The following is a 27,358-nucleotide window of genomic DNA, read 5'->3' as shown; positions in this document are numbered from 1 at the left end:
TTGAAGAAAGCACACTCATAGGTTTACAAATGCCACCAGCCTTCCCAGACACAGGTCCTTGGAGAGTTAACTTCCAAAGATGCCAATTTTTTCAAATAATATAGGGTCAGAAAGTGCCATTCAAAATAAAATTACATGATCCTGCATTGACTGAGTGACTTATAATAAAGCCGTATGTCTATATATATAGATATTCTTGAACTGTGGACTATGATAAATATACATTCCCCACTAACCCACACACCTTGCTTTCAAAACATACACTCCTTCGTGGAAGCAAGCCCAAACTTCAGGAAGTCAAGCTCCTCCAGAATACAGAAAGCCTCCTTGTCCTTTCTTCCACTATCTCATTGCTGGAGTCTGCATGCACAACGGGCCTGACCAAGCAGGAAATTGTCAGTTCTATGAAAGAACTGTTCCCTAAAATGTTTCAATTTCTCATGTAATCATATAAACCCTGAATGGTAAGCGGGAAAACCCATAAAATTATAAACAGATCCCGTGATGTCAAAGGAAAAAAAAGAGTTTAATAAGCAGGCTTCTTTTATTACAATAGACTTGACGTCATTATTTATTATTTCCAATACTAAAACACAAAGACACTTGTCACATTATGGACCAGGATGAAAAGGACATGTGGACTTTCCTGAGTATTTTAATATCCTCTTATTGACAATAGATAGAAGAACTGAACAAGGACTGGAAACAGGAAATGATTTTAGTGATTTCATTACAGTAATAGAGAAAAGCATTTCCAATGACAGAGATTGGCAGATGGTCTCCTAAGCCTCCCACTTCTAAACAGCCTGCAGGTCACCAAGCCCAATATTGATACAAGCTCAGTATGTAATTAACTAGGTGTCCTAGTGAGCAGAAATGTTTTTATAAATACATGCTGTAGCCTTAGCAGTAGAACACAGAACCTGGTGTTTAAAAGTTAATTTAAAATCATTTCACAAGGAAACGTATTTAGAGGCAGCAAGAGGCACACAGTTAAGACTGCCGCTAAAGAGCTCTTGATGTTCTAGTACAAATCATATTTGCAGTGAAGTTTCAAATATGGTATATTTCACTTAATATATCCCTAGTGAAAAATAAATGTGGTTGCAGAATTTTCAGATACTTGAGACTTTTCAGATCTCATTCAAGAAAACTTAAAAGGCTTTACAATATATTTTGAAATCATGACGCATGACGTCTCCAGCTTTTTTTTTGGGCTCAAAACTGCTTTGGCTATTAGGTGTCTTTTATGCTTCCACACAAATTTTATGATTTTTTTTCTATTTCCATAAAAAAAATCAGGATTTTGATAAGTGCTACAATGAGCCTGTAGATTATGTTGCATAGTATGGCCAATTTAACAATATTAATTCTTAGAATTCATGATCATGTATATCTTTTCATTTGTGTCTGCCTTAATTTCTTCTGTGTTTTATAATTTTTCAATGTGTAAGTCTTTCACTGCCTTTTTGATGCTACTCTAAGTGGGATTGTTTTAAGAACAGACATATAGACCAAAAAAATAGAATGGAGCCCAGAAAGAAACCCATACACACACAACCAATCTTTGACAAAGGTGGCAAGAATATACCGTGGGGGAAGGACAGTCTCTTCAATAAGTAGTGCTGGGGAAAACTGGATGTCCATGTGTCTAAGAATGAAAATGTACCTCTCTCTTACATCATACATAAAAATTAACTCAAAATGGATAATAACATAAATGTAAAACTTAGACTGTAAAAACTCTGAGAAGAAAACATGGAGGGAAGTTTCTGATAGTAGTCTTTGCAATTATTTCTTGGATATGATACCAAGAGCACAGCCAAAAACAGACAAGTGGGCCTACATCAAACTATTCTGCATAGCAAAGGAAGCAATCAACAAAATGAAAAGGCAGCCTATGGAACGGGAAAAAATATTTCTAAACCATATATCTGATAGTTTATATTCCAATATAATGGGAAATCTGCAACTCACTAGCAAAAAAGCTTCACAAACAACCTGATTAAAAATTTGGCCAAGGAACTGAATAGACATTTCACCAATGAAGACGTGAATGGCTGACACGTATATGAAAACGTGCTCACCACCACTCATCACCAGGGAAACACAAATCAAAACCAAAATGAGATTATCACTTCACACCAGTTAGGGTGGCTATTATCTACATACACTAACGAAAGATAAGTGTTACTGAGCTTGTGGAGAAAAAGGTACCCTTGTACACTGTTGGTAGGAATGTAAACTGAAAGTGACATCTCAGTAATACCGTGGCAAGGTGATCAGCGTTAGTATGCTCCAGATCAGCCTTATCCTGACAAAGATGGAAAATAATCATTGTTTTAGGAAAACAGAGTTGGGGGAGGGGATGAATTAACCATGCTCTTAGCTAAGTTACTTACACTTCAGCAATCTCACTTCTGGGTATCTGACCAAAGGAACTGGAATCAGATCTCAAAGAGAGAGCTTCACCCTCGTGTTCACTGCAGCACTCTCCACAAAGCCAAGACACAGAAGCGACCTAAGTGCCCACTGACAGGGAAGAGAATACGGCATATACACACAGTGGAATACTATTCAGCCTTTAAAAAGACAAGTGTATTTAGACTGCTTATATTAACTTAATGTTCAATTGGCTGAAGCAAAATGACTTGGCCAAGCTCAAAATCAAAGGGCAGGGAAATACACTCCAGTCACCAAGAAGCCATGGCAAGAGAATGGACACAGAGAGGTGAAGAACTGTGAACAATGATCTGTTCTGCTCCAGGCTGAGTGACCTCTTCTGTTCTTCTATGCAGGACCATTTCTTCCCGTTACTCTACAGAAGACTCTAGAATGTGAGCTCCACTTGGCCAGATTCATGTTTCTTTGTCTACTACAAAATTTCCAGTATGTATATCCTTGTCCGTTAAGTTGGCTGCTGTCTTCCTAATATTTAGAATAACACCTGGTACATAGTAGACAATAAATATGACTGGCTGCCCCCAAATAGGGTCTTCAGCCTTGCAAGTTACATGATTTTCAGAGTCCAGCCCTGAACCTGCTTCCGCAGAAAGCACCATTTTAAAATATCACTGTAATTGATACAAGTGTTAATTTTTGGTAAACTCTTCAAACTGTGTAGCATTAAAAAAAAAAAAGTTTTAACATTGCTCACTTAAAAAAAACTATTTATTATAATTTATAGATTTAGGAAGTTTTCAAACATATCGAAGTACTATGAAAATATGCACCACTTCATAATGTTACAATAGCAAGAAGCATCAATAAGGCAGGTTCAAGGCAGAAATGGAAGTAGAAAATAATATGGACATCCCGAGCCTCCCCCTGATGTATCCTTTTTCTCCCTCTGTAACCTGGCCACTCTGAATGGCACTCTTTTGTTCAGACATCCAAGGTTCCTGTGCTCCCCCTTTTAAAATGTGCCCTCAGGAAAAGAGAATGTGAATTTATACACTGACGTTAAACATGACAATAACTTGGAGTATTACTCTAATAGGCTTATTTGCATCTTTAACCTTAAACTTTAAGAGATAACAGAAGTAGAATTTTTACCACTGGCTAGCAGGTAGGAGTGATTACATAGGTGCCTTTGAAAGCTCACATTAAAGTCACATTCCACTTGGCAGACAGGCTACCACCAAAGACATACAAACATACATAAAGCAAACCTACCAATTAAGAGTTTAATCGATAAGATTTTAATTTCACAGTTCAATTCTTTTTGGCAGGGTACTTTCAACACTAAAATTACCCCCAAACTGGAAATTCTATATCTTTTACAAACAGCACAGGAAAACCCTGTGTTTTATCAGCAAAGGTCATTCAAGGAAAGAATACAAAGTGTGAGGCAAGACTAATGCTTTAAAGATTAAAAATTTTAAAGATTCTGCAATAGACTGAGAAGAGGCTATACCAGAAGAAAGGCTTTGGAAAAGCTGGCTTTTTCATTCATAACCGCTATTTTCTGAAAATCTACTAAAAGTCCACTTTCAGTAACTGAAATAATACAAATTGGGTACTTCCTATAAGTGTAGCTGGTTGATTCTCAGAATACGTTTCATTAGGAAGCACTATACTGAATGATACAGTGTGACAGGAAAATCACGTATAACAGTCTGTAAACAACCAGAAGTTATGAAACTTCCTCAATCTTAACTTAAAAAATCTGAAGTCACTCAAGAAAATCGTTTTCTGAAATTAAACCAGATAATTTTGCTAATGTGCTTTCATCAGAATGTTAGCATTTTCATCTTCATATGTAAAACACTGGAAAAAACCTGAACTGTAACAAAGCTAAACTAGTAGTTGCTTTTGATTGTTACTAACAACCTAGCATGGAATCAATACAATTAAAATGGATAGAAAGGTTTGCATATTGTGGCACACACCATGAACTGGGTATACTCAAAAGCCATTCCTATCTCCCTTCTCTCTTGCCTTTCTCTCCTATAGAGGCTAGAAAGAAAACAAGTACTTGATTTCAAATACCTGCAATTAGGGACAGACATAAGACATGGTTCTGGCCAGGGAGGGCTATCTTTTCTAAATAAAAAGTAAAGATTTGTTAAGAGAAAGCCCCTTGGCCTCTTTCTATTTTTTCTTCCATGAATGTGGAAGAAAGGACCAGAGATATTATAGTCCCTTTAACCAAAAGACAACAATAATGAACACAGAGGTCTACCCGGCAGATCACATAGAGATAAAAGGAGTCATGGTCCCTGAGCCACCTTATCAGGGCTGGACTGCACACTTCTGGACTTCTTATTGCATAAAATACATACAAGTTAACAGATCAAGCTACTGTAGTAGGGTTTTCTACTAGCGCAGCTGAATGCACTTGCAGTAGATATGAATACAAAATTCTGAGTAAAAATCAAATTGAGTTCGGAAGAAAATCCTCAGTGACCTCTCAAATATTCTAAAAAGGACCTCTATAATAATTTTGTTTTCTTTATCTGAAGACAAATACTATACAACCAACACACACACACCAAAAAAAAGGAGGGGAGGGAGATGATGTTTGAAGGTAGTGAAAATATTTCAATACCAAACAAAAATGAGATAAGGCTGGAGGAGAAGGGCATGAGTATAATACCAAACAATTATGGTGCAATATTTCCTATTTGTCAATTTCAACAGTCAGTGAGTCCATTTCTTGGGCAGAGGATTCTAATAGTTTTTAAGTCTGAATCTTCAGACTTGGGAAGCTTTCCTCCAGGTTACCAGCAAGAGTCTTATCAACTTCACGGAGGATTTTGAGAAAGTCTTCCACCTGTGAGTTAAACAAAAGAATCAAATAAAAATAAGTAGAGGAAAAGATACCTTAAAAAGATACTGACTACTGTCTATAAAAACGCTCTATGTCTTCTAAATAGTCCAATGGAAAAGAAATGTTAACAGATTGTCAGATGACAAGAATAGTACTTCCTAGACAGTCCTCTGAAACACCAAGGAAATGCCTAGCCCTTATCACTTTGTTTACTTTTACTGTTATTTGTTTTTGGTTGTGCTGGGACCCCGTTGCTGTGTGAGGGCTTTCTCCAGTTGTGGCGAGCAGGGGTTTCTCACTGCAGTGGCTTCTCTTGTGGAGTGCAGGCTCTATGCGGGCGAGCTCAGCAGTTGCGGCATGTGGCTCTAGGGCGCTCAGGCTCAACAGTTATGACTCACGGGCTCTAGAGGACAGGCTTCGTAGCTGTGGCGCATGGCTTAGTTGCTCTGAGGCATATGGAATTTTCTCAGACTAGGGTTCGAACCCATGTCCCCTGCATTGTCAGGAGGATTCTTATCCAACTGGTCCACAAGGGAAGTCCCCTCGTTTATTTTTAAACTATATTTCTCCTCCTATTGATTCCCTTTGAGGGTCCATTACCAGTTATATTATCATCCTCCCTTCTGATCCACTCCCTCACTCCCACATTCCACATTCAATTTTTCTCAAAAAACATTATTTTGAAATTGCCTCTAATGGTAGCAAACGCAATGTAATTTGAAGGACCATAAAAACCTATTGACTGTACCTATCTAAGAATCTTATTTTTAATTAATATATATGCTACAACAGAAAAGGATACTATGAATTCAGTGTTGATCCCTTTGTTGCTCAGGCTAGTGCCGTGAATTATCCAGCAGTCATCTATCTGACAAAGGCACTGAGTCAGGCGTAGTATATGTGCTATCTTTCTTCACAAAGGCCTCAGAGATCAAGCAAGTGCTGATTACTGAAAACATTGTACGAAGTAATCCCCTGAAACTCGGCCACCTATACATTGACTCATACTCACCACAGGGCTATAGAAAGGGAGAAGATTTTCAAATGCACAGGAACACTTCTGTTTGCTTAACTGGCCCTCCTTTAGTCCCTGAGTTACAGTCTCCTAAAACAAATAAATAAAAAGATCTGTTATCAAAAAAAGGAAAATTTCTAAAGCTACATCTGGCGAATAAATACAAATCAGTTTATCCAGTTCCCCACTGATCCTACAGGCATTTCAAATGTTCCAAACTGAACCTGCCATCATTTCTCCTTGTCTAACCCAAACATGTGCTCCATTGAAGGCACCACCAACCCCCAGGCCTGCTGCACAAACCAAAACATAGGGTATCGCCAAGACGTCCTCCTCTGCTGCTAGGCCCCCCACCTAAGTGTTTAGCTCTCCTCTGCTAAATCTCTCTCATCTCACCCCTGCTCTCCATCCACTCTTCCACTGTCTAAGCTCTCACTCTTTTTCCTTGAGGATTACCAGCCACAAGAGCCTATTGGTTGGTCTCCTGTCTTGCAGCTTCAACTCATTCTAATCCTCTACTACTTCTGGAGTAATCTTTCTAAACAGGTCATATCACTTGATGTTTCAAAAAAAACTCTAGTAGTTCCTCAGTTTCCTCAAGATTAAGTCCAAATTCCATTAAGTATGACATATCAGAATTTTCAAGACATATCCCTGGTTTATTCTCAGCCCACTTTCTTCCTATATTCTTATCACATAAAAATTAAGAAACATCTACATCCCTCCCTCCAAAAAAACAAAAACAACAACAAACAATGGGAAAAATACTTGTAACAAATATGCAAAAGATATAGAATCACCCAAGGAGGTCATACAAAAATCAAGATGGATAAGTTTACAAAGAAGGAAACACAATTAATATATAAATATATGGAGAGATATTCAATCTCACTAATAATAAAAAATTATTAAGGCTATGGTTTTTCCAGTGGTCATGTATGGATGTGAGAGTTGGACTGTGAAGAAAGCTGAGTGCCGAAGAATTGATGCTTTTGAACTGTGGTGTTGGAGAAGACTCTTGAGAGTCCCTTGGACTGCAAGGAGATCCAACCAGTCCATCCTAAAGGAGATCAGTCCTGGGTGTTCACTGGAAGGGCTGAAGCTGAAACTCCGGTACTCTGGCCACCTCATGTGAAGTGTTGACTCATTGGAAAAGACCCTGATGCTGGAAGGAATTAGGGGCAGGAGAAGGGGACGCTAGAGGATGAGATGGCTGGATGGCATCACCAACTCGATGGACATGAGTTTGGGTAAACTCCGGGAGTTGGTGATGGACAGGGAGGCCTGGCGTGCTGCAATTCATGGGGTCACAAAGAGTCAGACACAACTGAGTGACTGAACTGAATTGAACTGAATAATAAAAAAAAATGCAACCAAAATAAGGTGTAATATATCTGTTGCATTTTACTTGATATAAAAATTATAATACACAACAATAAGGATCAAGTAAAATCAACATTTTTCACACATCAAGAGCATTTTGGCAATATATAGCCATTTATGCCTCAGTCATCTTTGCATTTATCATGTCGAACCCAGCCATTTAGCTTCTGAAAATCTATGTTAAGGGAATAATCCCAAATCTGGAAAAGGGAAGCATGATAATTCACCAAAAATACAAATCATCACAATAACAAAAGCTTGTTTTAAGGAATATTCTTCTTAAAAGCATCAATGAATATGATCTTCATCATTGCATGCATAAATATATTCTTCCTAAAATATATGGCTTCATGGGAAATAGATGGAGAAACAGTGGAAACAGTGTCAGACTTAATTTTGGGGGGCTCCAAAATCACTGCAGATGGTGACTGCAGCCATGAAATTAAAAGACGCTTACTCCTTGGAAGGAAAGTTATGACCAACCTGGACAGCATATTGAAAAGCAGAGACATTACTTTGCCAACAAAGGTCCATCTAGTCAAGGCTATGGTTTTTCCAGTAGTCATGTATGGATGTGAGAGTTGGACGGTGAAGAAAGCTGAGAGCCAAAGAATTGATGCTTTTGCACTGTGGTGTTGGAGAAGACTCTTGAGAGTCCCTTGGACTGCAAGGAGATCCAACCAGTCCATTCTAAAGGAGATCAGCCCTGGGTGTTCTTTGGAAGGAATGATGCTAAAGCTGAAATTCCAGTACTTTGGCCACCTCATGCGAAGAGTTGACTCACTGGAGAAGACTCTGATGCTGGGAAGGGTTGGGGGCAGGAGGAAGAGGGGATGACGGAGGATGAGATGGCTGGATGGCATCACCAACTCGACAGACATGAGTTTGAATGAACTCCGGGAGTTGGTGATGGACAGGGAGGACTGGCGTGCTGCAGTTCATGAGGTTGCAAAGAGTGGGACTCGACTGAACTGAACTGAACTGAGACAGAATATGCTCAAAGAAAGAATATGCTAACAATCCTGCACATATTCAGGAAGAATATTTCTTAAGACAAGTTTATAGTAAATTTTGAAAACCGATTTTTTGGCAAATTGAGTATTAAACAAACTGGTTCTCAGTGAAAAGTTTTTCAGTATATTGAATTGGAGTCAGGAAAAGTGCTTATAATGTTAAGTGAAAAGAGTGGCCTTTAAAAATTGTATAACTGGTGAAAAGTATATGAAAAGCACATAAATAAATATACCAATTTACATCAGCTGTTAGTTTGAGTATAAACTTATAGTGATAAGTTTTTTCTTTCTCTATTTCCCCAAATTTATGTAAAATTAAAAAATGAAAACACTAACAATAAAATTTGAGAGCAGAAAGTAATCCATACTTTCTTTTTGCTGAAGAAAGCATTTATACTTTTCTCCTACCTTTGTTAACACCTGGAAAATATTAGAAAGAAATTCACATGAAATATCCTTCAAGATTTTCAAGTGGAAATCCTCTTGGGTTAAATCAGACTTTTTAGTTTCTTCTGTGTTAGACTCCACTGAGTTCTCTGGTTTCTTCTGACAGTGTTCCATATTTTGTAAGACACGAATCAGGCTGTCAATTAGAGGAAGATCCACTGTACAAAAAAATCAAGGGGCAAGGAATCAGCCAGTTAAATTTGGTTACCATTCATTCATTCCTGCACATGTACTGAACACCAACTAATACTAGACACCACTGTATTTTAGGTACTGTAGATGTGGCGGTAAACAAGGTTGTCAAGGCCTCAGAGTTCAAGAGGCTTACGTTTTTATACTCTCAAATAAGCAAATGAATAAAACAGATTGAAAAAGAAACCCAAAATGATGAAAAAGAATAGATATCAAAAAATATAATTCAGGAACTGCCTCCCCCCTCAAGATTTAAGTTTGTAGTTTGAAAATACCAGGGAAATGAATAAAAAATAGTCCACATGGAGATATATGCTTTAAGTTATCAGATTTTAAGGATTTTTTTTTAATGAGGGGCATTATAATTGTATTTTGAGACAGTTATAGTTATTAACCTTATTAAATCTCAGATATACTCAAAAAGCAAAGCAAATAAATCATATACTGAAGTATTTCAATATAAATGTATATTATGAAAAATATGACAATATTCAGATCAAACATAACTATCATCAACATATTTAAATGGTTTAACTCATTTACTGAAAAGAAATAACACATCTAAAGCAAAGTATTAAGAAAGGTTGAAACAAATAATATAGACAAAGGTATTAGAGGCAAATGCAAACAAAAGGAAAACAGGGGATATGAACTTTATATCTGATATAAGAGGATTTGAGCAAAAAAAGTAAGTATTATGGGAGACAAAGATGGACAATTTATAATGAATGTCTATATACTAAACAATATGCCATCAACATTCGTTAAACTACAAATGATGAAAAGGACAAACATATTGGCAGTAAAAAATATTAATTTTCCCTCTTTTCATATCAAATCAAGTCGAAAGAAGTAACTAAGGTTTATGGAAGACCGAATAAACATAACAGCTGACAGCTCCAACATTTACAGTCCAGCTGAGGCCTCTCTTCTCCGCTCTAGACTCAAGACTGTCAGCTCAACTGCTCCAGCTGGTCATGGAGTTGACATCTCAACCTTACTAGGTTTAAAAACCAGTCTTTTCTACCTTAGTAAATGGCAATTCTTTTGCACAAAAATGCCAGACAGAGCTTGACTTTTCTAATGCTCATTCTACTAGTCGGCAAATCTTGGCACTATTTAAAAACGATCAGAATCTGACTATTTTTCCCCACCACCTCCCCATTACCTTAATCAAATTATACCACATCTTGCCTCAAGTTCACAGCAGCCTAACTAGTCTCCCTTTTGCCCCCACAGAAAGCCTGTTAAAGTCTGCTCACGTCTGTCCACCCTCTGCTTAAAACTCCCACAGTTTCCTAGCTCATTAAGAGCAAAAGGTAAAATCAAGCCCTCCCCACCCAACCCCCATTACCTCTCTGGCCTCAGGTGCTATTTCTCTTTCCCATGTGGTCTTACCCCAACCATATACAGCTTCATTGCTCTTCTTCAAATATACCAGGCATACTTCTAATTCGGGGCTTTTACACTTGCTGTTGCCTGGAATGCTTTCTGCCCAAGTATTCACATGAGTCACTTCATTACTCCCCTCACATTTGTACTCAATGTCATCTCCTCAGTCAGGTAACTTAACCATAAATGCAAAAAAGACACTTGAAAAAGAACAAAGCTAGTGGAGGTGATGGAATTCCAGTGGAGCTATTTCAAATCCTGAAAGATGATGCTGTGAAAGTGCTGCACTCAATATGCCAGCACATTTGGAAAACTCAGCAGTGGCCACAGGACTGGAAAAGATCAGTTTTCATTCCAATCCCAAAGAAAGGCAATGCCAAAGAATGCTCAAACTACCGCACAATTGCACTCATCTCACATGACAGTAAAGTAATGCTCAAAATTCTCCAAGCCAGGCTTCAGTAATACGTGAACCGTGAACTTCCTGATGTTCAAGCTGGTTTTAGAAAATGCAGAGGAACCAGAGATCAAATTGCCAACATCTGCTGGATCATGGAAAAAGCAAGAGAGTTCCAGAAAAACATCTATTTCTGCTTTATTGACTATGCCAAAGCCTTTGACTGTGTGGATCACAATAAACTGGAAAATTCTGAAAGAGATGGGAATACCAGACCATCTGCCTCTTGAGAAACCTGTATGCAGGTCAGGAAGCAACAGTTAGAACTGGACATGGAACAACAGACTGGTTCCAAATAGGAAAAGGAGTATGCCAAGGCTATATATTGTCACCCTGCTTATTTAACTTATATGCAGAGTACATCATGAGAAACGCTAGGCTGGAAGAAGCACAAGTTGGAATTCAGATTGCTGGGAGAAATATCAATAACCTCAGCTATGCAGATGACACCACTCTTACAGCAGAAAGCGAAGAGGAACTAAAAAGCTTCTTGATGAAAGTGAAAGAGGAGAAAGAAAAAGTTGGCTTCAAGCTCAACATTCAGAAAACGAAGATCATGGCATCTGGTCCCATCACTTCATGGCAAAACTAGATGGGGAAACAGTGGAAACAGTGTCAGACTTTATTTTGGGGGGCTCCAAAATCACTGCAGATGGTGATTACAGCCATGAAATTAAAAGACGCTTATTCCTTGGAAGGAAAGTTATGACCAACCTAGACAGCATATTCCAAAGCAGAGACATTATTTTGCCAACAAAGGTCTGTCTAGTCAAGGCTATGGTTTTTCCAGTGGTCATGTATGGATGTGAGAGTTGGACGGTGAAGAAAGCTGAGCACTAAAGAATTGATGCTTTTGCACTGTGGTGTTGGAGAAGACTCTTGAGAGTCCCTTGGACTGCAAGGAGATCCAACCAGTCCATCATAAAGGAGATCAGTCCTGGGTGTTCATTGGAAGGACTGATGTTGAAGCTGAAACTCCAATACTTTGGCCACTTCATGCGAAGAGTTCACTCACTGGAAAAGACCCTAATGCTGGGAGGGATTAGGGGCAGGAGGAGAAGGGATAATAGAGGATGAGATGGCTGGATGGCATCACCGACTCGATGGACATGAGTTTGGGTAGACTCCAGGAGTTGGTGATGGACAGGGAGGCCTGGCAGCTGCGATTCATGGGGTCACAAAGAGTCGGACACGACTGAGCGACTGAACTGAACTGAACTGAACTGAATAAAATAAAACTAGATTAGTATCTCCTCAAATGGTACAACATAAATAGCTTAACCCTAAAATAGCATCATGATTAATGAAGCTCTAGAATCATGGCCAATTAAAGTCAGGAAAAAGGTAAAGATCACCATTATTACATAACCCCAGAGGTACAAGGCAATCCATTAAATAACAAAGAGGTAGAAAAGTGAGAAAACATCTAGGTTCAACTAAAAGGAGTGTCAGAAAAGTCCAAAATTACCACTGGAACAACCACTAAAAACAGTAAGAGAATTCAGTTGGAGAAGGAAATGGCAATGCACTCCAGTATTATTGCCTGGGAAATCCCAAGGACAGAGAAGCGTGGCGGGCTACAGTCCGTGAGGTTGCAAACAGCTGACATGACTTAGTGACTAAGCAACAGATGCAAAATTAATATACAGAAACCCAACAGTCCTCATATATTCCAACAGCAATCCGTGGACAATACCACAGACAACAGCAACACACAAAATATTTGCGAATAAACCTAATAAGAAATATGAAGATCTGTATGAAAAAAATCATAAAACATTACTGAGAGACATAAGACATAAAACTCATAAAACATTACTGAACAAATGGAAAAGCACATGTTCTCAGATACTCTATAAATTTAACATCTCAATCAAAAAAGTCAAGAAGACATTTTGGTTTTGTTTTGTTTGGAACTTGTTAATCTAATTCAGTGTTAAAAAAAAAAGAATAATAGTCAAAAACATACTGAAATATTAGAATGAAGGAGGACTAGCCCTACTAGGTATCAAAACATAAAAGTCTTAATAATTAAAACACTATTGCTATGAATATATGAATAGAGCAACAAAAATGAATCAAGTATATATGGAAATACAAAACACAGTAACAATGATCTTTCAAATCTGTGTGGGTAAACTGGTTTATTCACTCAGCAATGTTGAGACAGCTGGGCCGCCATCTGGAAAAAATGTGAAACCACATCTCACATGTAACACCAGAATAAATTCTAGATGGGTCATGGATTTAATGGTATTAGTCATAAAAAATTACTCTGTGAAAGACCATGTGTTTGCAGAGGAAAATATTCATTTTTATTTCTCAATGAAAAAAGCTGCCTAAAAAACAGGGGAAAAAAAATACTTATGGATCTGAGTGTATAGTAGTTATCTCTGAATGGTCAGATTACAAGCTCTAGATTTCCTTTTATAAATTTAATTTTTTTTTTTTGTATTGAGCACGTGGTATTTTTTATTCAAGGGAATAAAAGCACTGAAAAAAATGGAAGAAAGGAATAAAATGAACAACAAACACCTCTGATGAACCAGAATTTAACTTAGTGAACTAAAATTACACTTACCTTTTCCTATCTTTAGATACTCTTGTTCAGTCTGGGAAGCATAGATGGCAGACAACACTGAAAAAACCGAGGCCAGCACTGTTTTCTGTTCCTGCAGTATGATGGGCGGATCATCAGACTGGCAGAATTCATGGCACACCAGGTCAAAAAGTAAATTCCAAGTGTCTTTTCCAGTATCTGGACACTGTACTTGATAAAGATGATGAAGAAAGTAATAATTAAAAAAACAGAAGACAATTAAATGAATAACTATTGTGCTCCCCCACTCAACATCTTACCAATTGCTTGGATTCCATCATCTACTGTGGTGAGCAGCTGTAAGATACGCATGTAAACATCGAGCCCTTCTGGATTTTCAGAGCTAAACACAAAAAGCAAAAGCCCTGAATCAACTCTCAGTCTGTGGAATTGTGACCATTCATTTATTCAGTAAATATTTATCGTGGTACTAGGCACTGCCCTACATGCTAAGGATAAAAAAGGGAACAGGACAAAGTCCTTACATTCTAATGGAGGAAACAGTCAAAAAACAAATATTATGTAGTACAATCAACACACACTGGGCAAGAAGTAAAAATTCGTTTTGACCTTGGCCCATGAAAGTAACAATGCAGAAACCTACCAGGTGACAGGACACTTCACCATGCTGGTGTACTTGAACCATCAGACAGAAAGTGACTGAGACTTCTACAGAACGAATGTAAGGCCCACGGCGCCCAGCACTGACAATAGTGATGTTCTTAAAACTTCACAGGATCATCTTACCCGCTGAGCTGGGAACACTAAAACCTGGTAAGTATAATCTTTGTGATAGACAATCTGGATTCCTAAATTCCTAAGACTTAGTTCTTCGACCACAATTAAGTGAAAAGATAGTGAACACCTAAAAGATGGTTCATAGGCACTATGTTACAGGCTGGGAAAACAGATACGTATACGACACCCTTACCTTCATGAAATGTACTGTCTAAAAGCAAAGCTGATAATTACAGGGATAATAAATCATAGTACAGTGATATGAATGTAACAGTAGAAGATATCCAAGTAGCAGACTTTATTTAGTTTGGAGAGTCAGGGAATGTATCCTAAGGGGCAGAGAAATGTTGGAGGCAGAGACAACATGGTGTGCAATGGCCTGGAGTCACGGTGGCTTGGTTCAGTTGAAGAAATGAAGGAAATTTCCTGTAGCTGAAACAGAGGACAGGAATAAGGATGGAGAAGCACTGTATAAGGTCTTGTAGGCCAGAAAAATCTGGACCTCATTCAAAGGAAGGCAACTGAAGAGTCTGAAGCATGAAAGTGAGATGATCAGTATATGTTCTGGAAAGACAGCTCTATAGTCTAGGCCTGGAAGAGTGAGCCTTGAGGCTGGGAACTCAGGTTAAGAGAATGGTGCAGCTGTCCAGCTGTGCAACTGTCCATTGTAGCCTGGCAGGGGCACAGACAAAGTTCCAGAAAAGTCAGGAAAAGAGACTTCCCTGGTGATCCAGTAGTTAAGAATTTGCCTTGCAATGTGGGGGATGCAGGTTCAATCCCCAGGCGGTTCAACGCCCACATGCCAAGGGGCAACTAAGCCTGGTGCACTGCAGCTAGTGAGTCTGCGTGGTGCAAGCAAAGATCCTGCATGCCACAACTAAGGCCTGCTGAAGCCAAATAATAAGTATTTTTAGAAAGTTAGGAAAAAAGCTTGGAGGTTGACTGGCCATGGGAAAAGGGTGGGATAGGGAAGTGTCAGTAATGGCTTCCACATTTCTCCCACATTATCCAAATGGAATAATGATTACCTCATTTACTGAGATTAAGAATACTGAAGAAGCAGGTCTGGGGGAAAATGATGAGTTTTACGCTCACCTGGATAAAGGACATAAAATTTAAAGGTTTTAGTGTGGATTATTTGGAATTCCCTGGCAGTCCAGTTGTTAAAACTCTGCACTGTCACTGCTGAAGGCCCAAGTTCAATCCCTGGTCAGGGAACTAAGATCCTACAAGCCACAGGGAGTAGCCCCCCAAAAAAAAGTAGGTCAAAAAGCATTAAGAATCAGTTGACCAACAGGCAGATCAATTCATAAATTAATTTTCTACTGACTAGCAAAAACCAGTTTCGGTGATCTACAAGATCTAGTAATCACTCTTAGGAAGATGAGCCCAAAAGGCAGTCACTTATCCAAGACTGGCACATATACGCAAGGAGTAAGAAAACAAATGATATCTGACATTAAAGGAAGAAGTTGTCACATGGCCAGTAAAAAATAAAGCACAAAGAAAATCTTTTCCATTTGATATAAAATTATACAAAACTGCCTAAGATTTTAGCCTACTGCTAGGTAATACTAGTATTAGAACAGGTATTTTGCAATCATTATGATTCTTGCAAAGAGCAAATACACTGTCACCAATATTAGTAGTGAATCAAACCTGTCAAAAGATCAGCTATGTGCTACTCATCCCGCCGAAAGGTAACTAAGAAGACATACGATGTAAGGATGCTTCTAGCAACGGGGTTTTCCCAGAGCATTTTGCACAGAGGGGCTCACCTACCGCACTTGTTTGCCAGCTTCAAGTACACACGGCACAATTCGAAACACTGGCTGCTGTTCAGAATCTTCCTGGGGTTGGTCCAGAGCCTGAACAGCCCCATTTCTAATCCATTCCAACATTAGCTTCTCATCCAAATCAAACAGCTTGTCCACAACCTCCCCAACCTTTACCAGCAAGTCAACTGCAGAGAATAAAAGAGATATTGAAATAAGAAACAAAAATTTTTAAGCAGTAAGTCTAATCAAAATTCCTAAAATTTGAAGGCTAAATCTTATCAAAAAAAGCTAAAAGGCCAAGGTTCAATCCCTGGTCTGGGAACTAAGATCGTACAAGCCACAGGGAGTAGTCCCCCAAAAAAAGTAGGTCAAAAAGCATTAAGAATGAGTTGACCAATAGGCATATCAATTCATAAATTAATTTTCTACTGACTAGCAAAAACCAGTTTCGGTGATCTACAAGATCTAGTTATCACTTTTAGGAAGATACCAGCGCCCCAAAGGCAGTCACTTATCTAATCAAAATTCCTAAAATTTGACAGCTAAATCTTATCAAAGCATTACTTATTCCAAGCACAATCTGTTTTCTACCTTCATTTAAATTTGCTTGCGTTCCTTCAAGTGGGAGATTTATCGGTATCTTGAGAGCTTAAGAAGAAAGTTTATATCTTGAACTGAAATAGTTTCTCACCTAACACTTAGTTTTTAAGTGACCTCTAGAGATAGTTATATGTGGTTTCCTAAATATTAAATATAATTTTAAAAGATTTTTTTTCTAGATTACATGGTGACTTACCATTTGTTGAACTTGACATGATAAAGCAAATACTATCATAAATAGCTGGATTGTCTCGAATTCTTTCAACCCAGACACTGGCCACTTCTGTCTGGGAAAGGCAAGTAAGCAACAACCTACGTGAAAAATGTGAGCTTAATACCTATCTTTCAAAAACAGTAAAGAAAATTCAAGAGGGAAAGGGCAACTCTATTCTCCTGGGTCCCCTTATGGGTGAGTATAGAGAATCCATGAAAAGAAGAAAGCATACCTGCTTGTTTCCAGCAGAGTAGGAGGGTCTGAATCATTCAAACAGTGCAACAATACCTGGCTACAAAAACAAAAACGGTAACCCAATGTGCCTCACTTCTCTCATTTCAAATAGCACAACAGAATTTTTAGCTTTTTAAACATTTTAATTGTGAAAATATGGCTTACAAACATAAAAACCAGTAAGATGCGAATCTACACTTGGCGAACAATTATAAAGCAAGGCATAGAGCACAGCTGCATCTCTGTAGCCTCTCTGTGTGTCTGTACAAATCACAGTTCTCCTTCCCACCTAGAATGAGTACTACCCTGACTTTTCCAGCAATCAGTTTCCTGGTTTACCCTGTAGTTCACTTATATATTTTGGTTTTGAACTTTATATGAAAGAAATGATATTGTATGTACTCTATTGCATCTGAGCTCTTCTGCCCAATACCATCTCTTTACAATCTATCCATCTTGTTCCTGTAGCTGCCGATTCACTGCTGTGGAGCATTTCATTGAATGAATATAAAACAATTTATTTTTCCAGCCTACTACTGATGAACATTTGGGTTGATTCCAATTTGGGGCTATTTCAAGCAATAGTTATAATACTTTTTGTATGAGTATCCTGATTTATGTGTGCAATTTCTCGTATCATATACCTGTAAGCGACATCACTGGGTCACAGTGCATCTTCTAATTTGACTAGGTAATGCCCAACTGTCCCAAAGTGGTTGAAGAAATGTATATCTTATCAGCAACATACACTGTTCCATATTTCTTTTTAAGATAAGTATTTAATTAAATTTATAAAACTTGTCAATATTACTCATTCAGATTTTTAATAGGTATCACTAGACACCAAACATAATCCTAAGTCATTTATTCCATGAATGATTCTAAGTTATGGAAGAATAAATACCTTAAACTAGGATCTTAAAGTCCTTCCACAGCTAGAAGAGATAATAACCTCTATTTGGGAAGCCCCAGGTACTTGAATAAGCCCTACAGCTCTTCCTGAAAATAGTCTAGAACAGTTTTCTTCACCTACTGTAGGCACGTATTTCTTTAAGATTCTGGTTAACAGAATTAAAAGAGACCTATCCTCTAAGCAGAAGTATGAGAGCCTTTGAATCACAGGGGCAACCCTGTATCCTCTAGTCTGTTGGCAAGCCAATCCACCCACCATCTAAGTCACAATTCCCAGGGTGACTGTGGTCAGCAAGTCTAGCTGTTTTAGACTGCAGCTCTGCGCCTCTGCACTCCCTGAGACTGAACTGTTCTGGACTCTGGTCAGAGGCTCCATCTCCAAGCTCTGCCCCACTGGTTCTTATCCCACGTGGGTGACGATTCGGGCTCCTTTGCAACCAATGCTGAAGACAGGCTTAAATTCTGAATCATGTCCACAAATAGTATGGAAGCCCTCAGATACCATCATCAACACAGAGAGAAGTTCTTGGAGCATGCTCACCAGGAGAAAGAAGTACTACATTCCACGTTTCCCTCTCTCTTATGTATAAGGATTTCCTTAGGGATACGAACCATGGATCTGTCTTTTAAAAACATAGTTATTATGTAGTAAAACTTACCCAAGATTTTTATCACTGCTGATGGACACACATATCTCCTGGAAACAGGCCATATTACCTAATATTCCCACACAGATTTCCTGCCAAATCAAATTTCACACGTCACAATGGCTCCAAGGTGAAAGGTATACATACAAAAATAACAACTTGGGAAAAAAAAACAAAAACCTTTCCCTGAGCCAAGCCTGGGAAGAGAAAAAGGGAAGCAGCACACCGGAGTATACTGCCTGTACCCTAATTTGACAACTGTCCAGTAGTATTTGAGAGGAGACGAAAAACACAAGGAAAAGAAAGATCAAAAGCAGGCAGGAGCTTGTGGAAGAAGAAACCTTATGGATGAACTGAGTCATAACTGATTGATAGGACTCGAATGTACAAACAAGACAGACATTCAAATGAGAGGGAAAGGGTCGGCCAAGGCAGGAAGGGGATAATGCAATAGAGTGAACAAAAGCTAACACGGAAAGCTGCCTGTATTATCACAGTTACTGGGTCAGACAAAAGGTCCGTTCAGGTTTTTCCATGACATCGTACACAAATAAACTTTTTGGCCAACCCAATATTAGTAGCACACGGTGGGAGGAGAGCGTGAGATAAATACAGCAGAAAGAAAGGATCAGGATTAAGGGCCCTAAATGTAATGTTGAAGAGTTTAGACTTAATCTGAGTTATCTGAAGTCATGAAGGTCCTCAAGAAAGTGGTCAACATACTGTAATATTTTAGGAAAATTATTTTGGCAGCAAAATGTATAACACAGGATAGTGAAAAATTTTTTAAAGACGCTAACTTCAGTAGTAACAGCTAATATTTATTTAGCACTTACTATTCCCATGCACTTTCCATGTTCCATTTCATTAATAATTTACAAGGTCTGTACCATCATTATCCCCATTTTTCAGATGAGGAAATCAAAACACAGAGAAGGTAAACAACTTGTAGACTGATCTGTAGCCACTTCAGAACAGTAAAGTGAGAAATGAAAGACTACCCAGCATCTTAGGTCACTGCTCCAGAGAGGCAGCTTTAGAAATGTATGTACTCACTCTTAATCGAGGACATCTGGATTTGGCCAATACTCCCATAAATATGTCAGGAGCATTAAATTCTTGGAGAAACAAAGCCACATCCTGAAAACAAAAGTGATTATTAACTTGGATGGTGAATATTCCTCCTTAAACCCAATAGCGTAGGCAACCTTAAAAAAAATGAATTTCATATACATTTCTTTTCAGGCACAAGGGAAAAAATGCATAAGGCTAGGAATTGTGTCAACAGACAAAAGTAATATGAGAGCACTGTGGTATACGGCCTCAAGGCAATGGAACAATTCCAGAAGAAAATCAGAAGTGACTGTGATATTCCAGAGCACCGTCCTCCTTTCTCTGCCTTGGATGTAGTTATCTTAATGATCTTTCTACCCACCAGGAATTCTCATTAATTCATTCAAACACATTGCTGATTCCAGGTATCATGCTAGAACATGGGAGAAGGGGGAAAAAAGTAAGTCATAATTTTTGTCTTCTAAGAGCTTAACACTTACTTGACAGAGAAAAAGAGATAAAAGCTCCTGTTGGGTCATGCCCCAAATCAGAACTTTTGTTTTCAAAATCCTCAACAGAAAAAATTCTGATCACAATGTAATTGCAACAGCTTCACATGTTCAGCCTAGAGAGTCTGCCTGGTCCCCAGGGCCTAAAGGGACACATCACACAGGTGAATGAACCGGAAGTGGACATGTGGCCCAACCTCACTAGAAATGTGAACTCCAAAACTAAATCAATTAGCTGTAGAGATTTGCATTGTAAAATACTGAAATAAAATTAAGCTTTGGGCTGCCTATTGCCTTGGATATTCACCAAACCTATGGAGTGTATTTGCAATAGTTTAACTTAGAATACATGCTAAGTGGCTCAAATGAAAATGCCCTTCAAAACGCCCTCAAAGAGAAAGGCAGTAATCCTTCAAAGCAGCTGAAACTGTGGTAACTTGCATGACTGCTGGCTAGGAGAGAAATACTATACTTATTCAGAGATCATGGTCAGACAGAACAATATCTTCAAAGATATACTCCAAACTGAAAGTCACAGCACCAGATGCTCTCCACCCTAAGTGATCAAGCTGTCTGTCAAGTATGCATCTCTCTGCAGCATGCAGGGATTTACTTATTTAATGACAGTTAATGACTCCTGGAGTAGCACAAGGTAGCCTAATAATATCAATGCCAGTAATAGTAACAGCAATGAACATTTATTGAACAAGCAGTAAATCCCAGTGAAGTGGTTTGCACACTATCTCATTTAGTTCTAAAAACAATCTTAAGAAGTAGTTACGATCATTACACTAATAAGCAAACTCAGGTTTTAAAAGGTTACGTAACCTGCCCAAGGTTATACAAAAAGTAGGAGAACAAAGTCAGAATTTGAAATCTGATCAAGCCCATGCTCTTAGCCAGCACACCATCCTAACTCTCTTAGGTATTCATCCACTCATTTGGTCCTCATAAAATATTTACTGAAAAACTCAAGTAATAGGCACTGTTTTGAACTCTGGAGACATACTAGGGATAAGGTCTCAATCCCATCTAGTTTTCCTTCTAGAGGTATAAACAAATAATAAACATACAAACAACTAATCTATTAATACATAAATTCTAAGTACTACAAAGAAGATAACAAGATGGTATGTGCTAGAAACCAAGGTAAGGGGGCCTACTCTAGATATATCAGAGACAGTATCTCTGAAGAAGTGACGTTAAGCTTTTAAGAGAAGGAACTTAAATCTATCAGAAGAAACAGGCTCAAAACAATCACTGAATAACAGGAATGAACAGGTTCCACGAGAGCAGAGGAGAGGAATCCTGCCTGGAGTGTCTGGGGAGACCTCACAGGAGAGGTGACATCTGAGCTGGGCCATGAAAGATGGGGAAGATTTTGTGGGGTGGAGGACATTCTGTGCCGGGAGCTGCATAAGCAGAGCATGAGCGCGTGAGAATGCAGGAAGCGCCTGGAAGCCTCTGGCCCTGCTCAGACACTGAGTGGCAGGGGATAAGGCTGGGATGAGCTTCACTGGAAGGACTATACGCCAGAGAATCAGCAAGCAGCTCTGTTCTCCAGAGGCGCTTCAAGAACCACCACAAGGGACAAAGAGAAGACCAACAGCATGACCCTCCCTCCACCCATGATCTCAAACAGTGGCTCTATTTCACCTTTTTATATTTGAGGTTTTCACACTAACATTTCGCTTGAAAAATGAGTTTTATTTCTTTTAAAAAAATGTTTTCAAACCATAACTTCTTAACAATTGGAGGACAAACAGAGAAGACTTGAACAATACTCTCAACTGACCTGATCAAACTGACATTTACAGGACACTCCACCCAGCAACAGGAGTATACACATTCTTTTTAAGAGAACATGGAACACTTACCAAGACAGATCAAATACTGGGCCATAAAACGAGTCTCAATACATTTAACAGAAGTCAGAGTGTTCACTAACCACAGTAATAGAAAGATAGCTGAAAAATCCCCAAATATTTGAAACCTAAACAATGTACTGCTAACTCATTAACCAAAAAAAATTAAGGAAAATTAGAAAATATGAATTGAACTAAATGCATATCAGAAGCTGTACAACAGTTCTAAAGCAATATTTAGAGGAATATTTATAGTGTTAAATGCCTATATTAAAAAAGAATGATCTCAAATCAACAACCTCAGCTTCTACCTTAAGAAATTATACAAAGAAGAGCATATTAAACCAGAGTAAGCAGAAGAAAAGAAATAATAAAAGATCAGAGTGGAAATCAATGAAGCAGAAAATAGTAAAGCAACAAAGAAAAATCTGTGAAGATTAAGGAACCATCACTACAGATATTAAAAGGATAATAACAGACTGCTGCTGCTGCTGCTGCTAAGTCACTTCAGTCGTGTCCGACTCTGTGCGACCCCATAGACAGCAGCCCACCAGGCTCCCCCGTCCCTGGGATTCTCCAGGCAAGAACACTGGAGTGAGTTGCCATTTCCTTCTCCAATGCATGAAAGTGAAAAGTGAAAGCGAAGCCACTCAGTCCTGTCCAACTCTTAGTGACCCCATGGACTGTAGCCCACCAGGCTCCTCCGTCCATGGGATTTTCCATGCAAGAGTACTGGAGTGGGGTGCCATTGCCTTCTCCTACTATGCCAATAAATTCAATAACTTGGATGAAGTGGATTAACTTCCTAAAGAACACAAACTACCAAAGTAACCAGAACAGCCCTGAATCTATTAAAGAAACTGAATTTACAGTCTTCCCCACAACATACTGCTAAGTCGCTTCAGTCGTGTCCAACTCTGTGCGACCCCAGAGACAGCAGCCCACCAGCCTCCCCCGTCCCTGGGATTCTCCAGGCAAGAACACTGGAGTGGGTTGCCATTTCCTTCTCCAATGCAGGAAAGTGAAAAGTGAAAGTGAAGCCACTCAGTCGTGTCCGACTCCTAGCGACCCCATGGACTGCAGCCTACCAGGCTCCTCCATCCATGGGATTTTCCAGGCAAGAGTACTGGAGTGGGGTGCCACTGCCTTCTTCGAACATACTGCTGCTGCTAAGTCACTTCAGTCGTGTCCAACTCTGTGCGACCCCAGAGACGGCAGCCCACCAGCCTCCCCCGTCCCTGGGATTCTCCAGGCAAGAACACTGGACTAGGTTGCCATTTCCTTCCCCAATGCAGGAAAGTGAAAAGTGAAGTCGCTCAGTCGTGTCCGACTCCTAGCGACTCCATGGACTGCAGCCTACCAGGCTCCTCCGTCCATGGGATTTTCCAGACAAGAGTACTGGAGTGGGGTGCCATTGCCTTCTCCAAACATACTAACAACCACTAAATGGTGAGTTTTATGGTAATGATTTGTATCTCAATAAAACTCATTTTTTTTTAAAGTAACATATATATACACAAAACTAAAAACAAACAAAAAACAAAATCTTCCCACAAAGAAAACTCCAATATCAGATGGCTTCACTGGTGAATTTCACCAAATATTTAAGGAAGCATTGATAGTAATTGTACACAAACTCTTCCCGAAATGCGAAGAGGGAAAATTTACCATCTCATTCTGTGAAAACAGCGTTACCTTGGTACCAAACCAGACAATGAAAAGAAATGAATATCATGAATATACATGAAATTTCTAAACTACATTTTAGTAACTTGAAAATCAATCAGTGTAGTTCATATTCACAAATCAAAACGAAAACCCACATGACCAACTCAACAGATTTAGTGAAAACATGACAAAATCCAGAGACTTAAGGACTAAACCAATCACCATCTCCTTACTCAACAGTCTTTTCAGCTTCATTTCCAATCCCATACCTCATCCATGGACATATCCCATACTCTGCAAATTTCATTCTCCATTTCTTCATCAAGCTCCATCTGCTGCTCCTCGTCATCCGAGCTGGATTTGGCATTTTCAGGGCTAACCATCTTCAGAAACACAAAGTAAGGAGGTGAATAAAGGCTGTCCATAGCACTCCTCCAGTAATATTATCCCATAATTGTTTGGAAGTCACAAAGATTAGTATCCTCAAAGTACCTTCTTCTGCAAGAAGCTTATTTTAAAAAACTAGTATCTGGGGCACCTTGGGTAAATACTGCTGCTAGGCACTGGGGTAGAAATATAAAGGTAAATAAGATTTAATCACTTACTTCCAAGTAGTTTAGGATCCAGTGGGGAAAAGACATATAAACTGATAATCACAACAGAAAAGGTAAGTGATTCAACTGAATTGTGGAGAGTTGTGAAAACAAAAAGATGGACCTATGTCTGGGAGAAGCTTTCCCAAACTTCTCTTAGGAGGGGATATTGAAGCTAAATCTGAGGGGAAATCGGAGTTTGTCATCCTGAAGAAGAGGAGACAGAGAAAAGTACAAGAGTTCAGAGTTAAGAAAAGGCCTAGCATGTGTGGGGAATGGTGAGCAGTTTAGCGTGCCCATGGGCAGATAAATCTGGAAAAGCTGCAAAGAGCCCTGGATTCCAGTCTAAGAAATACGAGTTTTCCACTGTAGGCAACAGTAACTATGAGGCACTCTCATGGATGACTTTTTTTTTTTTTAGATTATTCGGGCAGCTGTGCAGAAGATGGACTAGAGAGGACAGTGATTGAAAGCAGAGGGAAAAGTTAGGGAAACATGAGAAGAACGTTCACATTTATTGAGAGGCTCCTATAAGGCAAACTACGGTAAGCATTCTCTGGCTATCATAATCTTATTTAATCTACACAATAACTCTATAAACAATAATACAAATACCACCCCACTTTATAGAAACTAGGAAAGAAGTCGGTTACGTGACTTGCCCAAAGTCACGGAGGGCAAACCGCACTTTTGACATCAGAGCTGCAGGAAGCCCATTTATTCTACTACAGTGAAAGTCCTCGAAACAGATAAATTACGACCTGGGCTTCAGAAACGACAGTGGCAATGGGGCGCAAAAACCCACTGCATCACATGCACTGCATGTAAGCAATGCATTTACACGGTCACGTATATTTGGAAATTTTGTAAAATTAAAACATTTTAACCAAAAGCATTCCAGCATCCCTGCCGTTACACTTCCCTTTGTATTGAGGAGCACAGAGAGCGGCGCCCGGCAGTTTTGGGGTCCGCGGGTAGACAGCCTGGAGGCCAGGGGTAAGGCCCGGCCGCGGGGCCTGGGGAGGGGTCGTCGAAGGGACGGCGGCTCCCGGGGCAGGAGGGCGCTGCCCGAGGCGGGGCGGCAGCCTGGGGAGAGTAGGGGGAGCCCACGCGAGGCGCGCGTTTCCGCACCTGGATGAGCCCGCTGAGGACGCCGAAGAGCCAGTGCTTGCTGTAGACCGTGCTGCCTATGCAGTCCCCCCCGGCCGCAGCCTCCTCGTCCTCGTCCCGACTCGGCGGCGGTGGCGACGGGTTGCGGTCCATGTTTCGGCCGCCTCTGGCGCGCGGGAGCTCCTCCGGAAGCCGCAGGAGGAGGCGAGAGACCGCCAGGCGCCAGAGGGCCCAGCGCAGCTCCCGCCACAGCGCCCTCTGCCGCCCGGAGCCCTGCCGGCCTGAATACCCGCCCAATGCATATGCCCACTGGGATGGGGAGCCCAAATGTCTTGGTCTTACCCAGCGCGGTTATATTCATAACTGTTATTTGTCACCCTCCCTGGACCACATATTCCATCTCTCCAGGAGCTCTTGAAAGTGAAAGTGAAGTCGCTCAGTCGTGTCCGACTCTTTGCGACCCCACGGACAGCAGCCTACCAGGCTCCGTTGTCCATGGGATTTTCCAGGCAAGAATACTGGAGTGGGCTGCCATTTCCTTCTCCCGCGGACCTTCCCAACCCAGGGATCGAACCCGGGTCTCCTGCATTGCAGACAGACGCTTTACCGTTTGAGCCACCAGGGTAGCCTGATTGGAATGGCCAGGGTGTGGGGGCAGGGAACAGGACGATGTATCCGCTACAGACGTGAAACTATCGGACCTCTGACCTTTGGGCGCAGTTGCCATTCTTAAAAAACATTGCTCTTCTCCCAGGTGTGTTCGGAATCCTGGGAAAGACGAAAGTCACCGGTAAGAATGTCAGTGTTACAACTCAGTTCAGTTCAGTCGGTCAGTCGTGTCCGACTCTTTGCGACCCCATGGACTGCAGCACACCAGGCCTCCTTGTCTATCACCAACTCCCGGAGTTTACCCAAACTCATGTCCATCGAATCGGTGATGCCATTGAGTCGGTGATGTATTTTCAGTTCCTGCTGCTATTTAGTCTGATGGTACTAAACCTCAGGCCCCATGCTCCCCCACACCCTACAGCAAATATTTTAGAACACCTCTTTAAGGAAATGAAGTTTACAGATGATATAACCTACCTCAACATGTAATTTCAATAACACCAATATGATTCCCTGGAGAAGGAAATGGCAAGCCACTCCAGTATTCTTGCCTGGAGAGTCCCATAGACGGAGGAACCTGGCAGTCTGTGAGGTCGCAAGAGTGGGACACAACTTAGCGACTGAATTACTACTACTAAAATTCTCACTGGAGAAGGAAATGGCAACCCACTCCAGTATTCTCGCCTGGAGAATTCCATGGACGGAGAAGCCTGGCAGGCTGCAGTCCATGGGGTCAAAGAGAGTCGGACTGAGTGACTAACACACATGCAGTATGATTCCCTTACAGAAAGGAAAAATAAAATTAATTTAAAATAAAATAATATGTGTTTTAATGTTTTAACTGCTCAGGCACAACAGTACTAGAAGATATCAATATACTAAAGATCTCCAATTTTGGCACATACATATCAGATTCCTGTGAGCCTCATATTTACAAATGGAGAATGACTTAGGTGTGGTTCCTGAGGGACCCTGCTTCTCAAAATCATGAACAGATGATGGTAAAATTTCTAACAAAATAAAGTTCCAATTTACATAGCAATTGCACTTATGGAAAA

The 27,358-nt window shown here is 40.0% G+C and overlaps 1 protein-coding gene across 1 annotated transcript; it reads right to left on the bottom strand.

Moving 5' to 3' along the window:
* Window positions 1–525: 525 nt before the first annotated feature.
* On the bottom strand, window positions 526–25,887 carry SAAL1 (serum amyloid A like 1). Its single transcript, XM_040258255.1, has 12 exons — window positions 25,713–25,887; window positions 24,258–24,371; window positions 19,950–20,033; window positions 18,906–18,985; window positions 17,333–17,392; window positions 17,083–17,198; window positions 16,291–16,471; window positions 14,031–14,113; window positions 13,753–13,941; window positions 9,092–9,288; window positions 6,285–6,377; window positions 526–5,275 (listed from the first exon to the last, which is right to left on the bottom strand). The coding sequence occupies exons 1-12, from the start codon at window positions 25,842–25,844 to the stop codon at window positions 5,183–5,185; spliced, it is 1,422 nt and encodes a 473-aa protein (XP_040114189.1). The 5' UTR covers window positions 25,845–25,887; the 3' UTR covers window positions 526–5,182.
* Window positions 25,888–27,358: the final 1,471 nt, after the last annotated feature.

The sequence above is a fragment of the Oryx dammah genome, unplaced genomic scaffold (genome assembly GCF_014754425.2).
Source record: "Oryx dammah isolate SB20612 unplaced genomic scaffold, SCBI_Odam_1.1 HiC_scaffold_17, whole genome shotgun sequence".
In the NCBI taxonomy this organism is placed as follows: domain Eukaryota; kingdom Metazoa; phylum Chordata; class Mammalia; order Artiodactyla; family Bovidae; genus Oryx; species Oryx dammah.
The sequence above is the reverse complement of the archived record's forward strand: the minus strand, read 5'-3'. Positions and strand labels throughout refer to the sequence as shown.

Bases quoted from the DNA above. Each gene is read 5' to 3' on its own strand.
- SAAL1 (XM_040258255.1), bottom strand. From the start codon at position 25,844: ATGGACCGCAACCCGTCGCCACCGCCGCCGAGTCGGGACGAGGACGAG. The intron at 17,199-17,332 runs GTATGCTTTCTT...TTTTTCACGTAG, and splicing joins ACTCTGCTGGAAACAAGCAG to GTTGTTGCTTACTTGCCTTT. The intron at 6,378-9,091 runs GTAGGAGAAAAG...TATTTGTTTTAG, and splicing joins TTTTCCAGGTGTTAACAAAG to GAGACTGTAACTCAGGGACT.